Source organism: Populus alba, chromosome 5 (genome assembly GCF_005239225.2).
Source record: "Populus alba chromosome 5, ASM523922v2, whole genome shotgun sequence".
NCBI classification, from domain to species: Eukaryota; Viridiplantae; Streptophyta; class Magnoliopsida; order Malpighiales; family Salicaceae; genus Populus; species Populus alba.
The window spans coordinates 19,334,057-19,351,424 of NC_133288.1; the positions used below are offsets into that span (position 1 = coordinate 19,334,057).

Consider the following 17,368-nt stretch of genomic DNA (forward strand, 5'->3'; position numbering starts at 1 on the left):
TCATCTTTCTTTTTATATTTTAAAAAAAAAATTAAAAAAATTTTAAAAAATTTAAATTTTATTTTTTTCTTTATTTTAAATTAATATTTTTTTAGTATTTTTAGATTGTTTTAATATATTTATATCAAAAATAATTTTTTAAAAAATAAAAACTTATTATTTTAATATATTTCTGATTAAAAAATATTTTAAAAAATAATTATAACAACACTTCCCAACAAATTTTCCAAATAGATTATTCATCTCCGCAACACTCTAAGCCTTTCGACCACCATTATTTAGACCTTGACCTAACACCTTATAGATTCATATGCACACACTTCAAGGAAAAATCTAAAGCTCTGAAAGAGTCTTTATGATGACACACTCACATCAACTTCCTCGTAAGCTATCAGTACATGCCCATCCTTTTTTACCAATAACAATCTCTTGCCTACACGTCATATTAGATGGCACCCATCAACCACCAACCACGTCACCAATATCATAATAAGGCACTATTCTCAAATCCGAGCACAACCTTTTCATCAATGATATAATGATTAACAACTCTTTTTTCTTCACTCACCCACGATATAATTTTCCATAATTTCTCCTCTCTTCGTAAGGTAAACTTATGTAACTGAGATATATAAATATTTTAATTCACCATGTAAATTAACAACACAACATAAAATAAAAAAACTCTATTGTGAGTGATAGAGCAGGCCACAAAATACCATAAAGCCACATTGCTCTTCCACTACTACTCTCCTACTCCTTTCTCCGTATATTTTTCTCTTACTTTCCATATTATTCTCCTAATCAGCATGCTTTTTTCCTCCTACATTTCTAACTTGAAAGTCCCTTGTACTGATAGAGGAATTGTTTTACAAGTAAGCGAGGAAATCACCTCGTCAACCCAGTAAACCAATGGTGAAGTGTAGTCACTCCAAGTAGTTTCCAATTCATTCATCCTATCAGATCATTAACTAGGTCAAGCTTAGTTATTAAACCAGTCCAAGATCGCAGTCGTGAAAAGCCCAATCTAGCATGAAGTCTTAATGACTTAATTAGTGGCATCATCCATAGAAACTAAATAAAAGAGTTCTTTCTTGTTTTACTCATCAACACTAACAGTTCTTCTATGAATGACAACTTGAGAACTCCAAGACATGTAAGAGGTAACTATACTCCTCATCGCAGGTGCTTAATGATGAGGCTTTAGCTATATAACATCGATTTTGCACTCTTCCACTCTCTTAACAAGAAATACAAAATACAACATATAACTACATTGCATTCACCACTGAATGCTCAAAGATGACTCTAATTCCCTGAAAGAACAAGGTAGAATGATGTGCAAGCAAGTTGGGGTGAAAAAACTCGTAATTTAACTCTTAAAGAAGCCATTCTTATAATAAAGAATGCTCCTCATCAAGTCCTAACCACAAAAGTGGTTACTGCCATCAATCTATCTGCCTCTAAACTTCACTCACACGTTTCTCATAAAAAAAAAAAGACTAAAATGTGAGACAATACTAGTAACTGCATGAGCTTTTGAGAATGAAGATCATCCCCATCAAATGGGATATTCTCTATTGTGTTATCGAGTGCCAAAGGACAAGCCAGATCCTCAATCATCATTAATTCTCGAACGCAAGGATCCTGGGGCAGATCCTCTTCAGTTAGAAATTGCCCCATTTACTGTGAACACGTCCTTTATGACCTTCATCCATTGCAATCAAAGAGCTCAAGTAGGGATTTTTGGCTATGATACTATATGTCACAGCCGAAAACTAATTAAATTGAGATTAGAAGGAAAATCAGAAAGGAGTTGTACAAAAAGGGCTTGAGATAAACCCTAGACATTTTAAATAATCTCTTACAAGAGAAAAGAGAACAATATATTTATTAAGATTATCAGAATACCAAAGTCTTGTTGAAAAAATACTAAACAATCCTATTTATAATTTTCCTAGGCCTAAACTCTCATTCTTAAAGAGGATAAAAAAATCCTAATAAATAATTATTGAGTTAATAAGGAATCCATTTAACATTAGAATTCCTTAACAACTCCTACATCAATTATTGAAGAAAAAAAAAAGCAGAATATATAATGAAATGCAGGTAGCATTTAACTTTCCATGTTTGGATTAGATGATATGCATTTCCAGAAACAAAGTATAACAGGCCATGACTAGCAAGAAGTGTTGAGCAATAAAGAAATGAAAAAAAGAAAAAAGATTAACAACAGATTGAAGAATGAATTAACAATCTGCCAGCAAGACAATCTGGGAATACAGCTTTGCCCTTTTTCTTTTTTCCTCAATCTGTTTACTATCAGATACAGAATACAAACACAGAATTGGTAGTTTGAAAGAAACAGGATCGAAAACGAGTTATTTAGCAAACAATGAAAAGCAACGACCTTATGTCATTGTGGGGTTCGCTGTGTTGGCTGTGAAGCTGGGAAAGTATACAGCGATTTCAGCTGCCTGCTCATGAGCTTGCTGTTATGCAGAGCCTGTTGAAGCTGCACATCATCAGACCACCATTGCTCCAATCCATGAGCCTCAAGAAACTTCTGTTTTCCTTTGGACATCACAAACAGTTTCGCTGCAACTTGCCCATTTCCAGGACCTGCATTCTCCTTGTCAGCTTGTTTGTTTTCAGTTACATCTGGGTCGGTGTAGGAGCAACAGATATAGTCACTATTGTTCACATACAAATTAGGCACCCAATTTTTTAATCCCATAGAAGTTTTATAACCTGAAAGAGGTATCCAGCTCCTCAATCCTACAGTATTAGCCGTCTCTCCCTCCTCACTGATGGCCTCAGTTTCACTACTAGAAGGAAGCATGGACTTAAATCTATTCCAAGCAAACCCTGCCCTTTCTCCTATGTTTCTTAAGCTCATTGGCATAGAAACAGAAGGCGGGTTAAATAAATGGGCCTCCACATACATACCTTCTTTAGCTAATGCTTTTCCCACCTGGAGAGCAAAACCAGCCCCCAAGGAATGACCAGTAACACATACGTTTCTGCTTCCATACATTTCAGCTACTGATCTTAATGCCTCCAGTGCTACTTTGAATCTGACAGAACCTTTCAAACTTTCCCAGGCTAGAAAACGGAGGTCATCTTCAATATCCCTCAGGATTGTGGGGCCTTTGAGTAATGTTCCTCGAAGTGCTAAAACAGCCTTTGGTGCTCCACTAGGTCTAATAAGAACCATGTCAGCTAATGCTGCAGCTCGATCCCATTCTAGTACTGCACCAAATATAGATCCATCTCTTTCATCAATTAAGGTTTGGGTCAATTTGTATTTGAAGCTTCGCCACCAATTTGGAGCAAGTGCATTTTCCTCAGTTCTGTTCTCTTGTCTGTCAGTTTCAAGCAAGTAAACTGCTTGAATGAAGCAGGAGAATACTGTTCGCTTGTGGTTCTCATTCTTCCTGTATACACAAATCATCTGTGAGAATCAATACACCAAGGATATTGCTGAAAATTCAGATATTCTAACATTATATTGCAGGCAAATTTCTGTAGTTAAGTATGTCCCCACTGATTGAAAACCACTAATATGTACCTAAATAAGTTGTATGTCAATGATGAGTTTTAACCATAAGTCAAGAAGAAAAATAAAATGAAAAGAGGCAAATGAGATGCAATAAAATGATGATCCGGTCATAACAAATAGGAAATTTAAACCATTTACCAATCTTCTTCGCAACAAAGAAAAATTTGGCACTTTTGGATAAGCAGATCAGTGCATAATACTGCCTCACAAAACCAGAAATCACTGATTGATCACAAAATCATCATTGATATGAAATACAATGATCACATGGTACAAATAGCTAGGGTCGTGCTCCTTTTCTAATGTACTCTATCACTCAAAAAGGGCTAGGAATCCAAGATTGAACAAGCTCTCAGAAATCCTAGTCTTTCACTTGCTCGCCGCTCTGCCTTATACTATTGTTCAAAGAAATTACAAAAAACAATTGTTTAGTTCACTGTTAAATAAACACCATAAGAACAAAGCTAAATATCTGCGAAGTTTAGTAGCCCATCAATGATCTCCGGAAGAAATTAATCAACCAATTAGTCTCTAGAAGTCCAAGATGCAATGACCTCTACTATTAGAAAACTTATTCTGTCCCAGACAACTACATTCTCAGGTAAAGGAAACTCTGAAAGCAATTAAAATAAAATACCCCAACTAAATAGCTACAATCTCCTCATTCAAAAACATAACCCAAATCCCAAATTCCAGCTAAAATTAAAGAATCCAGGTAATTAGGTCACAAATAAATGATTATCAATTTTTTGGGTATTGATGTAGAATCTCAGAGATGGTGAAGTCTCAACATTCATTATGTGATTGAAGAATTCACAATCTCCGATTAAAAAGAAAAGAATTCACAATCTATACCCCCAGTTAAATGAAACAAAAAAAATCAACAAAAAGATTCCAGGCCCTTAAATCCAGTAAATTAAATGCAACCAACGATCCACCTGGTTGACAAAACTTGCCAAAAATATCCAGAATGAATTATCATCCATGACAACTAGGACACAGACATCACGTCCAAACCTTGAACTTATAATCAGGCAGCATAAATAAGGAAGTTACCACTAAAAATAAGGAAGTCACCACATCAGTAACTTAAACCCAGTTGCCAATTTATGTCATGTTCTCTGTTTCTGACTATTCAAATCTAAAACTGATCAAGACCCACTTACTATTGATTGATACCCAAAAGAAAAAAGAAACCATTGATATAAAACAAATAAAGAAAAGATGAAATGGGAAGCGGTAGTGATAATAATAAATAATACTGACCAACTAGAATTGATAAGGTCTCTCCAATTAGGAGAGGCCACATTTCGAGGCCCGGAAACATGAAATGCATACGGGTGCGCTTCTTCTTCTTGAACCACCACTGTCTGCCCCTCTTGTACTTCACCACTACTGTTCGCCATTTTCGCTTTTTATCTTCTCTTCTTCTTTGTAATGTTTGGTTTCTCGAGTCACAGACAGAGTTTGAGAGAGAAGAGAACTGTTTGTGGTTGTTGCCGAGGTTGAAAAGGAGATGCTTGAGCTGCTGTGGCTTTCTTTCTCATCTTTTTAACTAGTTAGCTTTGCTTACATGGTATCTGATTCTCCCTCTCCATCCGTCCTCTCTTCGATTCAATTTCTATCGCTACTGATCCTATATAATTCAAATTCTTCTAATCGAAAGAATAACGCCTGTTTTTCTCCGGACTCGCCATCTCCAACGGTCACATCGCCCTTTGCTAAATGACTGCTTTGTCCCTGGAGAATGGAGAGAGAGAGCTCCTCTCACCCCTTGTCACATTTGGACATTTGGTACATTCCGTTTACACTATGGACTGTTTGGTATTGGTTTGTTTTTTTCTTTGAAATTTAATTTATATTTAAATTATATTTTTATTTTAGTATTTTTAATAGTTTTAATTTGTTAATGTTAAAAATAAATATTAAAAAATAAAATAAATATTATTTTGATATATTAAAAAAAATACTTTAAAAAATAATCTTTATTACACTCTCAAACATGTTATAAAATATATTTGTTTTTGCAATAAAAATCACATTTTATAAAATTTTAATTTTTTTATTTAAAATATATTTTTAATTTTTTAAAATTATTTTAATATGCAGATATTAAAAATAAATTTTAAAAAATAAAAAATATATATTATTTTTATATATTTCAAAATAAAAAATATTTTAAAAAGTTATTATTATTATAATATCAGATATCATCTCAATTTTATATTATATTTAAAAATATATTAAAATAGTTATTTTTTATTTTTTATATTAATATATTAAAATTATAAAAATATTTAAAATTTAATTTAATAATATTTGAAATAAAAATAATTTGAAAAATATTTAAAAAAAATAAGTTGATAGATGTTGCTCGGCTTTTTAGATCGAACGTCTCTGTGCTTTGACTAGACCTTGAGGCGTCACATGAACAGTTTGTTTGAGAGTGATTAAGGAGGAAAGAAAAGAAAGGGGAAAACAAAAGTCAAAACCAACCAATTATGTTTGTGTGAACTGAAAGTGGGAGGAATGATTATGAGAGAATACTTGCGACTGATTTTTAAAATATTTTTTTATTTAAAAATATATTAAAATAATATTTTTTATTTTTAAAATTTTATTTTTAATAATAATCTGAAAATATTAAAAAAATTAATTTAAAGTAAAAAAAATTAATTTTTTTTTAAATTTATTTTTAAACACATACTTATAAATATATCTTTTGACAAATTAAAAAGAAAAGGGAAAGAAAAAGCCATAATAAAATTATAAAGCTATGTCTTTTTCCATCAAGGTGTCGATTCCGTTGGACTTTTCACGTAAAAGACGAAAGTGTAATTAATTATATGTCAAATCATTTTTAGTATTATCCTTCATTTCAATATAAATAACTAAAGTGAATTATAATTAAGGGTATAATGAGAAATTAACAATAATCAATGATTTGATTCTTTAACAACAGACAATATTTTTGAGGCATTGATGAACAAGATTTTTACGACGGGAGAGTACTTTTTTAACATTTTTATTTTATTTTAGATGGGATTTATTATTATTGTATTATAATGATTGTTTTTTTAAATATTTTTTTTTTTAAAAAAATATTTCTTAATAAATAACCATTATCTTACTTATAACCATTATACGTAATGTTTTCTAATTTTTAATTTCCATGAGGTGTTTTTGTTTTTTATATTGAATGGCAAAAATTGAAAAATTAATTATAGAAATTAAAAGTGCAAGGATTATTTCAAAGTTATGCGGATTGCTTGTGCAATTTTCACTGATTTTAAAGACGAATATGAGAAAAAAGAATGTAATCTCGATAAGGAAGCCATTTTCTTATTTGAGAAAATGGGACAAATGTCTTTGTATAAATTAGTTAATTACCCATGCTACAACTGTTAGGATTCCAAGTTAATTTCTTAAGCCAAAGAAAATAAACAGACATTCTGAATGCGTTTTTTTTATCTATGAAAAAATTTAATTAAGAATTAAAAAATTAATAATTATGTTTTATTAAATTGAATTGAGAAATATATGAACTGATAAATTATAAAAATAGTTGTAAATATTATTAAAAAATGAAATAGGAAGCTAATCTCCCATGTAAACAACAAATAATAGATATACATACATATATATTTTTATCTTGTAACGTGACATGCTCTTTGAATTTTTTATTTAGTAATACATAATAAATAAATAAAAATTGTAATGAAAGTAATGATTTAAATTCTGTAAGGAGAACGTAATTACTTGCCTAAAATCTTATTTTCTTATTACTGTTTTTTTAATAAAAACATTTTTTTTAGGAATGTGGTTTACCGCATAAGAACTGAAAGCAATTAGAATAAATATCTAAAAATATTTAAGTGATTTTAAATAAAAAGAAAATAAATGTATCTTTTTAATCAAAACCTTTATCCTTTATGCAAAGAGGATCTTATAATAAAAAGCAAAAGCAAAAACGTGAAGGGTCATCATAAAAAGAAGGGTAAGGCGTGCATGGGTTGGAATAACGGGCATGTGCGTCTGGCCCATGGTAAAAAAACCCAAGTGCATCTAATTTTTTTCTTAAAAGGCCGTCCACCCCAATTTGTTTCCAAATTGAAAGGATAATGCGCCACCAGTCTGGGAATACAATGTGCCATCCGTTTATATTAGGAGCAAAAATAACAAAAAATCAATTAAATTAAAAAAACTAAAAAAACATAACCAAATAAACCAATTAAAAAGCCTAAAAAAAAATTGATTCGGTTTCAATATTTGAAATATTAAACCGATTGAATCAGACCAGACTCAACCGGTTTAACCAATATTTAAACCTACTATAAAAAAAAAACCCTAAAACTACACTTTACAATCCTTAAACTTTCAAGTGTCCCCTCTCCCAAATGTCTTTGAAGTTGTCCCTCTCTCACCACTCTTCTTTTCTAATTCTCTCATTATTCTTTGATTCTCTTATCAGGTTGTTATGTTCTTTAGCAATCAATCTCTATATATGTTCCCATTCCTTCTGGCTCGGGAACTTCTATTTTGAATTTGGGTTTCTACCTTTCCCTGTTTTTGTGTAAACTATTTCATGTGATGTTTTTCATAAAAATATAGGGATTTAATAATCGATAGAGTTGGTAAATTTTTTCATCCTCGTAGGAACTTAGTCTCTCTAATACATCAATCAATATAGTAAATAGATTAGGTAGAAGATCAGTTGCTACTTTCATTGTCTTTGATCGACTTCAAAGCTTCTACACTTTTTGTGCTTAGTACTTCAACCAGATAGTATCGTTTTTTCAATTTTTTTTCTCAACTAACCAAACCAAACTGAAAATGGTTGATTTGAATTGATTTCGATCTAGTTTCGGTTCTAAATTAAAAAAAAAATAAAGATTTGGTTTGGTTGGTTTTTTAAGTAAAAATCGAATCGAACTTTGCTCACCTATAGTTTGTAGCTTTTTCAACCATGAGAGGTGGCTTCAATTGAAAAATTAGATTCAAGATTTTGAATCTTAAAAACTTAGTTTCAATCATTTTTCATTTAATAACATGAAAAAATATCTTATGGATCCTTAAAATTTATATTTTAAACAACACAACACATATTTTAATCAGTTTAAAAATTTAAAATTAAATTAAAATTTTAAAAAACTTTGACTACAATCTATTTTTCTCAACATTATTAAATGTAAAAATCATCTCCTTGTAGTTCCTCTCTCAAAATCAAATGCACCAAAATCAAAATTATTGATAATTAAAATTTAATAACAAGAGAGTTTTCTCTTTTCTCAAAATTTTTAGGGATTTTCTCTTTTTTTTTTCAAAGTTGTAAGAAATATAATTTTCACATTACATAAAAAATATAATATAAATTCAGATTGTAAAAATAAATTATAAAATCATAAGTAAATATTTTTTCAACAAATTTCATAACTTAGTCACATGAAAAAAAAAAAAACTCTCTTACAACTTTGTATTAACAACTTGAATTGAACCCATAATCCCAGTTGAACAATGACCTAATATTATCAATTATGGTTTCCTCTGTATTTGAATTGAACTCGTAATCTCAATTGGACCAAACTGGAAAACCTTTCCAACTCAGTTGCACTTCAACACTCCACAAAAAACTTGATGCCTGGCGGGATTATGCAAACCAAACAACCTCGTAGCTACAAGTTGGGCTCCTTAGGTGCCTAAAACAACATCTCTTTATTCCAATGCTTCACCAAATCCGACAACCTTCCATAGGAGCTACAGTAGAAGTATTTCCTCTGATCAATCAACTAAAACCAAACCCAACCTAGCCTTGAACTCCACAGCTTTAAAGTTTAGTGCTCCATTTTAGTGTTTTTTTTTTTTTTATGGGAAATACAAGATTAGTTCTTGATTAAGAAGTTGATCTAAATAAAAGTAGATGTACTAATATAAAATGATTTTTTTTAACGTGATTTTCCGAGTTAGCTTGCGTGTATATCTACTAATTCTACGGGTTCTGAAATTAACGATCATATAAGTTTTTAGTGACCCTAAGATATGTGTGACCAGAACTTATGATCTATAAGGAACAAATTTAAAAACCTGACTAATTAAATTATATTTTTTTATAATTATATAACATGATTTTTATAATTTGAAGTCATGCGCCCTCTATATATGCTTTACAGAAACCACTTTCAATGGGCAGGAATTTTTCTCCTTTCTAGCCCCACTCCCTCCATTTCCATCTCTTAGTCCTGATCAAGGGAGTCACATCCTTCCAGACATATCCCCAATCTATTATGGAATTTTTAAGTGTCTGTGAATTATCTAAACTATCGATTTGTTATATATGACAACAATGTTGTGCAGTTTATAATGTCTTTACTAAAAATATTTGAATATACATAATTTTATTTCAAAGCAATACTTTAAATATAAATGGTGGTTTGTTCAACTTGTTCGGTGCTTGTTTTTCTTCACCATTTTGAGTTCGAGTCTTATGAGTGAAATATATTATTATTAAAAGAGTTTTATCTTTAATGGGGGCTCAACCAAATTAGTCGGTCCAATGACCTTCCAAATATTAGAATTTAAAAAGAAAAAAAACTATTTTAAAGTATATTTTTTTACTTAATTTACTAACATTACATAAAGACAAACTACAGATCTTGATAATTACTGTGAAGACCTAGTTTTCCTTTCTTTTCCCGTGGCCTTTATGGAAACAGAACAGCAACGGCTTTCATCTGAAACAAATTACCATTTACCAGATCAGATTCGTCCTCTGGACAAACACAGAGTTACAATTTCTGTTCCACAGTCAAATATCAGAAATCTTTATTCATAATCCATGAAAGAGCCCGAGTTCACTTGACCATGTATGCAACACTAAAATCACAAAATGGTCAAGAAATTTATGTTCAAAATTACAACTCTTTGAACACCAGTAATTCATCAAAAATTAAAAAAACAAAAACAAAAATAGAAGGAAGTCCATAAAAAAATGCACAATCCATTTTATAATACTTGCTAGCAGTCTCTGATCCAATGTTAAATGCTTCCAGATACCAGTCCTTGGTAGTGTAGAATATCCAATGATGGGGGAAGTTAGGGTGAAAATGAGTCTCTGATAGTAATATCTCCAAGTTCTCCCTACCAAAACTCTATTATAGTCGGACCATAATTGTTTTCAACGGCATTTTATCCATATTTTCAACAAGACTCGGTTGCTGATTCCTTTTTCTTTTCACATGGAGAAATTACTTGATGAGTGGGCCTCACTGGTTCATCACCCAAAATGACTCCTTGCTTTTGTATATAAACCCACTTGTCCTGGAACAGGTAAAAGAAGATAATGAACGAGACCTCAGTGGTGAAAACTATAGTCCAGAGATGTATACTTCTTGATGTCTTCTGATGGTAAGCTTGTAATCCTGTGTATATGCTGATGATTCCCAGCAGAGATACTGCAGTTCCAGTTATCCAGTGCACAAAAAACCACAAACTTCTTCCTTTAGATCCTCTGTAGATAAAGACATTACATATAAACTCAGATTCTTAGCTAATCGAGGTTGGTAGATTCTATTTAACTTCCCATTACTACTCTTCAATATGTTCTTTCGGCACTTTCTATCACTAAGAATCAATATGAGATACTTAATAGTAAATATAGCGTGCCCTTTATACTATATGGGAAACTGATAGGTCTAGCCTCAGGTGATTTCAACTAGAAAGCCTGGAAATGGCCGAGAGTGGTTGAATATCAGTTGGAATACCCTCAAATCTCAATATCAAAATACAATGAATTTTGACAGCTTACCGCCGCGGTCGTAGAAGCCCGGTGAGGGCTTGTAGCCATACTATACCATATAGGCCTACGCCTATTCGTTGATGGTGATTGTCGAATGAGTTGTTGAAGTTTTTTATAGACATTACTGCTCCTGCTGTGGAGAGAAGTACAGAAAGCATCTGCAGAAAACAAAATACTCGTTCAATCCAGAAATTCAACAGAATTGCCATGTGGTAAAAAGAATTAAAGCTGTTATCCTCTCACTTGCATGTAAAGATGGGTTTACCTATTCATTTTTTATTGGCCTAGTGACACCTAATGTCATAATTCTGTACCTTTACTATGCTAAATTAAGACCGTAAAGCTATGAACTGCTAATCAAGCTAGTAATTTCTTATTGATGTCTTTACTTCCCTCTCAAGTAATAATGAGATTAACAACAAACTATGGGCTATGGATAATACTTGCAAATCAGGAAACTGTTCTGCTTTATTTCTCTTTCACCATCATTAAAAGCTAAAAAGTGGGGTATCTACCTTAAATAAACAAAGCTCAAAGCTTTATTAATGATATCTTTTTGTAACTCTGTAGAGATATTGTTAGGCATATGAAATTAACGTAAAGGAGACTAAAAGGAAAAAATTAACCTTAATTGTGGGAAAATTATTGGAATGTGTGACCATAGTTGCAAAAAAGAAAAAGAAAAGGAACCTGCCTGTGAAATAGAATGAACATAGAAAAGAATCTTAAGCCTTCTTCCGCATGCCTCTCTGTGTGACATTCTGATAGCGAGAATCCCAACAGGCATTAGGAATCCCATTGAGGCCCACAGGAGAAATCCATGGAGTGTAATCTCAAACAGTAGTTTAGGACTTAACTGTTATTGTTACAGGATATCAGTCAGTTCATTGGAATCACAAGACGAAAACTGGTTAACTTGTAAGAACTGAATTGAACATGGCAGAAAATGATACACTTCAATCCTCAAACTTGAGCAGTTAGATAAGAACTTTACGTAAAAACAACTAAAAGAAAAAATCGAATACCTTGTCCATGATTTTCTCGTTGTTAGCACGAGTGCCTGTGGTTTTCAACTGTTCTTGAGTTGAGTTGACAAATGGTAGAAGAATAAGAATAACAAGATACGCACAGGTGGTGAAAGAAACCAGTTTCTGCAGAAGTTGCATTGTTCTTCAGAAGCACCGCCAAGATTTTTCTGCTATTCCTTTTCTTCTATCGACACCTTGAACTTCAGTTGGAGACTGAGAGGTCTAGCTAGTGCATTAAAACAATGTAAAGACACAGAAAAAACAGTGCAGTGGCGCGCGTTCTTGATTTAACTATTACAAGAAAGCCAAGCTGATCAGCCTCATGACTTCTCTCCAAAAACAGCAGTACTCGTTTGCCTCGGAGAATTATCAGTAACTTCACCTTTCTCTGCCTGCCGCATACCCACCAGACCAGCTTCTAGAATGTTATTTCAAGAAATAACAATGCTCATATGTTGAGTTTAAGCATTCCAGATGAAAGTTAGCTTTAAACAAGACAAAGGAGGATGTTTTAAATAAAGTATTGCATGGAGGTTGATGCTTTTAGGTGGGTGGATTCGAGTAAGAAAAGGGTGAGTGGGGAATGGGCATGGATTGCAATTTCAACCAGGTGGGGTTCACTTTGACAGACCTTTTGATTTAATGGAAGGTAATGTAGAAATACGGGAGCAAAAGGAAGGTCAGATTTCCATGGAGGACAAAAGTTTGAATCTGTAAAGTGAGTGTTGGCAGGTTACAGTACTGGCTAGCAGACACTATCTTCTGCTTCCCACTACATACATAGCATAGCATAATGGCATGCTTGAAATAACCAGGACACCAACCCACAAAAAGGAAAATAATTTGATTAAAGATAAGATGATTTTGGATTGCATTTTCTGTAAACTTTAGTGCTAGATAATGGGTTTTAGGCATTTAAATAAACAACCTAGCTGGCTTTTACTGAAACAGATGATATCATAGATCACCATCATTTCTTCCCCTAGCTATTTTGGTAGCCTTTTTCTCTTAATTATCATCCCACAGGCCAACCCAACCTGTTATCTAGATACAGTTTAATAAATCCTGATGAGTTTCTGTGGGTATTTTACGAACACGAACACTCGACTAAACAAAGGTATCAGCTCTCAAATCAAGAAAAGATTGACCAAGGCAAGTTAGCCTATCTATACGACTTTTTAGCTGTGACATATCTAGCAGTGATTGCACGTTGCTGAAGGTGGACCTTCCCTTATCACTGCAACTCATTTTCTCCATGTTCATAATGAAGCTTTGGATTTTACATGGTTGATTCCGAGAAAGAGAAACAGACGGTAGCCTCTACCCTGTTTTGCATGTGATCCATTCCACCCACCCCTCGCCACCGTTTCTGGGTGTATGCACCCTCTCTCGCTAGCTAAGATCCGAACCATCGCCATTCAAGTGGTTACTTTATAGATTAGCTTGTATTACACCATCAAACTCGGATCAAGATACGACAGACAAGACTTGTGAAACATACATATTTTAAGGAGTGTTTTTAACATTAACCTATCATAAACTAAAAATATAAAATAAATTAAATTTTAAATAAAAAATCAAAATTTTAAAAAAACATGATTTTAATAAGATTTTCAACCCTGCTTACACCCTAAACATTACACAACTGGAAGTACAATAATCATGTGGATCACATACCTATATAAAGTAATAATATTATGAGCTTGCTGCGATAATAAGGATACAATCAAAATCTCCAGCTACAATAATCATCATTATAAATATAATAGGCTAATATTTATTAGCATTGAAACTGGTTTTGGTTCATGGAATCGCTAGTTAGAATAATTAGTGTCGTTAATTAAATAGTTAGCGTTACGATTTTGCTGTTGCTGTTAATCTTTGCTAATTATATGGAAGCATGAGAGTCCCAAAAGTTCCATTTTATTACAGGATATCAAGTGGGTCCATGAGATTTAAACTCAACACATGAGTCAATCATACCATTTTGGGGCACAGTTTGGCATGTCACATGCGATCCAACAGCAATGTCCACCCGAATAATCATGGAGTTGAAAGGAATCATAAAGTCTTTTTTTTTTTTTTTCAACTTAATTGTATGAGCTCATTCTAGTTGAAAATGGTGAAAGCCATTCACTTGCTTTAATTCTATATATTCGGATTTTGAAATGTAGAGACTAGAGGATATCTGAAACCCTAGGTCTTGTGAGTGGAATATTTCTTTGACAAAGTAGCTTCGAAGAATAACCAAGTGATTTTCTCAAGAAAAAGTTTATGAGCCCGTTTGATTTTCCATCTTGAGAGTATATATTTAAAAAAATTGAATTTTTTTTAAATTAATTTTTTTGATATTTTTATATTATTTTAATGTAATGATATCAAAAATAAATTTTAAAAAATAAAAATATATATTATTTTAATATATTATTAAATATAAAAAATACTTTTAAAAATCCTAATGTGAACATCTAGCTTTAGCGTTTCATGTAACGAGACTGCAAAGATGCTATAACGGCTAGAACTTCATGGGCTTTGAACAGAATTGGGTAGCTAATAATGACAATGGCAAGGGTGACAAGGCCATGTAACCAGTGAGAATAATTTCATTTTGTTCTCTCATAACTAATGATTTTGATTCGAATGTTTATTAGAAAAACAAACAATCAAATACTGATTTACTAGTATTTAGTTCGATTTTGATTTACTAATGATAATAGTTTTGCCTGATCAAACCCATTTTAGGATTTCCAAAACCGACCAAAAGTCACTAAACCACCAACATTATCAAATAACTAGTTTGTTAATCAAACTATATTTCTCCCAATCAAGTTATTATAGACATGTATTGACAAAAATAAATTGCTAGTCCAAGTTCTAGTTAGAAGTCTCATGTTTGAGGGCTAGGAATTAAGAATTTTCACTCTTTTTTGCATAGATGATATGGCTGGTTTAACCAATCTGGTTTAATATAGTTGGTTTAATAACTATAAGACCAACTCAAGGTCATCCTGCTCAAGGTTAGGGTTATGATATGGCTAGTTTAACCAATTCGGTTTAATATAGTTGGTTTAATAACTATAAGACCAACTCAAGGTTATCCTACTCAAGGTTATGATTCAGTGGTTAAATCGGGTTAACTCAACCTTTGATTTTTAATATATATATAATCAACGTTGTTTTGGTAAAACAAAAAAAAAAAGAAAATTTTCACCAATCTAGACCTGATTAAACCTCATATTAGCATGTTACTAAATTGATATGTTAGATTGCTTTAGGTCTTTTAACTATAGTTGGTTATCGTTATTTTGGATAATTTTTCTTTATTTTGAGTGGTTTACTCCTATCCCACACTAATCTAATACCTTGTTTTATTGATTCTTAATGACAAAAGGAATAAATTAAGCTCATATTTCTTTAATGTATATATATAAAAAATATGATCCAGTTATAAGTTGGAATCAACTAAAGATTTGAACATGACATAATTAAAGCATTTCTTTTGTTATTTTTAAAGATTAGGGAATTTAGGGTTTTTTAATGAAGGAGATAAAATTATTAAAAATACTAAAGGGACTTGGTAAAATACTTTGGACCAAGACTTATTATACTATAAATTGTTGTAATGTAATGATGTTTTTATCCTCCACAGTACAAGCTATAGAAATGGGCAAAATAGTTTTTCATGAGGTTCATTTGATATTATTAAATTGATTGAGGTTAAATTGATCTTTTTATTTTTTCAGCACAATAAGAATTATTAATTACCCTTAAAAAGAAAAAAAAAACTAGCATGTAGGGGCCTCTTGGTCTTTTTCCTTATCAAAAATAGTTAAAAAAATAAATTAATATTAAAAGACAAAAAACAAAATTTATTGTCAGGGACATTTTGGTTTTTTCATTATTATCAAGTAGGCTAGAGACAATATGATCACTTAATAAATGAGAAAGAGAAAAGTTATTGGTATGTGCAAAGTATATACCAAGAAGTTGGAAAAGCCCACGCCCTCTAGATAGCGCATCTAGGCTCCTCCGCAACCAAACAACCATTTTCGTGATGGCATTGGAAGTGTCTCACTGAGACCTTTATAATAGCGAGGGGTTTGTTGACATTTGACTAGTGATGTGGCTCTGGTGAACTTTTTTATTCTCTTTACCCTTTTCTCTCTCTTCTCATTGGAAAAACAAAAGTGTATTCTCATTTGTTTTATACATTAAAATTGGTCCTCATTCTTTTTATTGCTCTTTATTTGATTCATTTTTTTCTTTTATTTAGTCCTCAATCATTTAAATGCTATTTATTTTTTTTATTTTCCTTTTCTAATTGAATTTTGTTTTCAATATCACCTCTTAGCATTTGATTTCAATTTATTTTTATGTCAAATTTGGCCTCTATTCTTTTTATTGTTATTTGTTTTGTTTTAAATTTTTTATATTACCTTTTTTTTTGCAATTTCATCCTTGAGCATTTTGTGGTCGAGAATTTAACTTAATTATTTTTTGAGGGTTTGGCTTCTAGGACATTAGTCTTGGACTCATGACAAATTCAAATATTAACATGAGTTGACTTAGGTCTTTTTGTTAGGTTATTTAAAAAAAAAATATTCTAATATCACCCTTCAATGTTTTATTTAGAGGGAATTGGTCTTTGCGTTTTTTTTTTTTTTGCTTTTTTGTCTACAAGGTTATCCTAATCTTATACTTATGATCACAGGATTAACTTTGGTTAACTCATGTCTTTTTTTTCTATTGCTTTTTTTTTAATTAATTTTTATCAATTACACTTTTCAACATTTAATTGTTTATTAATTGAATTTCATCGTTTTACTCAATTTACTTTCGATAAGGTTACCCCAATATCATAATTGGATCGTGGATTTGGCATGCTAACCCATATTAGATTGAGTTAAGTTTTTTATTTTTATTTCATTGTCAATTTTTTTGCTGTTTTTTTTTTAATTTCTTAGAATTTTTTTTTTTGTATTATTT

General features: G+C 31.5%; 2 protein-coding genes across 2 annotated transcripts; both read right to left on the reverse strand.

Moving 5' to 3' along the window:
• Positions 1–2,094: 2,094 nt before the first annotated feature.
• LOC118061747 (GDSL esterase/lipase At4g10955) lies at positions 2,095–5,282 on the reverse strand. Its single transcript, XM_035075297.2, has 2 exons — positions 4,829–5,282; positions 2,095–3,437 (listed from the first exon to the last, which is right to left on the reverse strand). The coding sequence occupies exons 1-2, from the start codon at positions 4,966–4,968 to the stop codon at positions 2,417–2,419; spliced, it is 1,161 nt and encodes a 386-aa protein (XP_034931188.1). The 5' UTR covers positions 4,969–5,282; the 3' UTR covers positions 2,095–2,416.
• A 5,082-nt stretch (positions 5,283–10,364) lies between these two features.
• On the reverse strand, positions 10,365–12,892 carry LOC118061746 (cytochrome b561 domain-containing protein At2g30890). The gene is made up of 4 exons (XM_035075296.2): positions 12,380–12,892; positions 12,049–12,210; positions 11,364–11,512; positions 10,365–11,066 (listed from the first exon to the last, which is right to left on the reverse strand). The coding sequence occupies exons 1-4, from the start codon at positions 12,518–12,520 to the stop codon at positions 10,757–10,759; spliced, it is 762 nt and encodes a 253-aa protein (XP_034931187.1). The 5' UTR covers positions 12,521–12,892; the 3' UTR covers positions 10,365–10,756.
• Between the last annotated feature and the right edge of the window lie 4,476 nt (positions 12,893–17,368).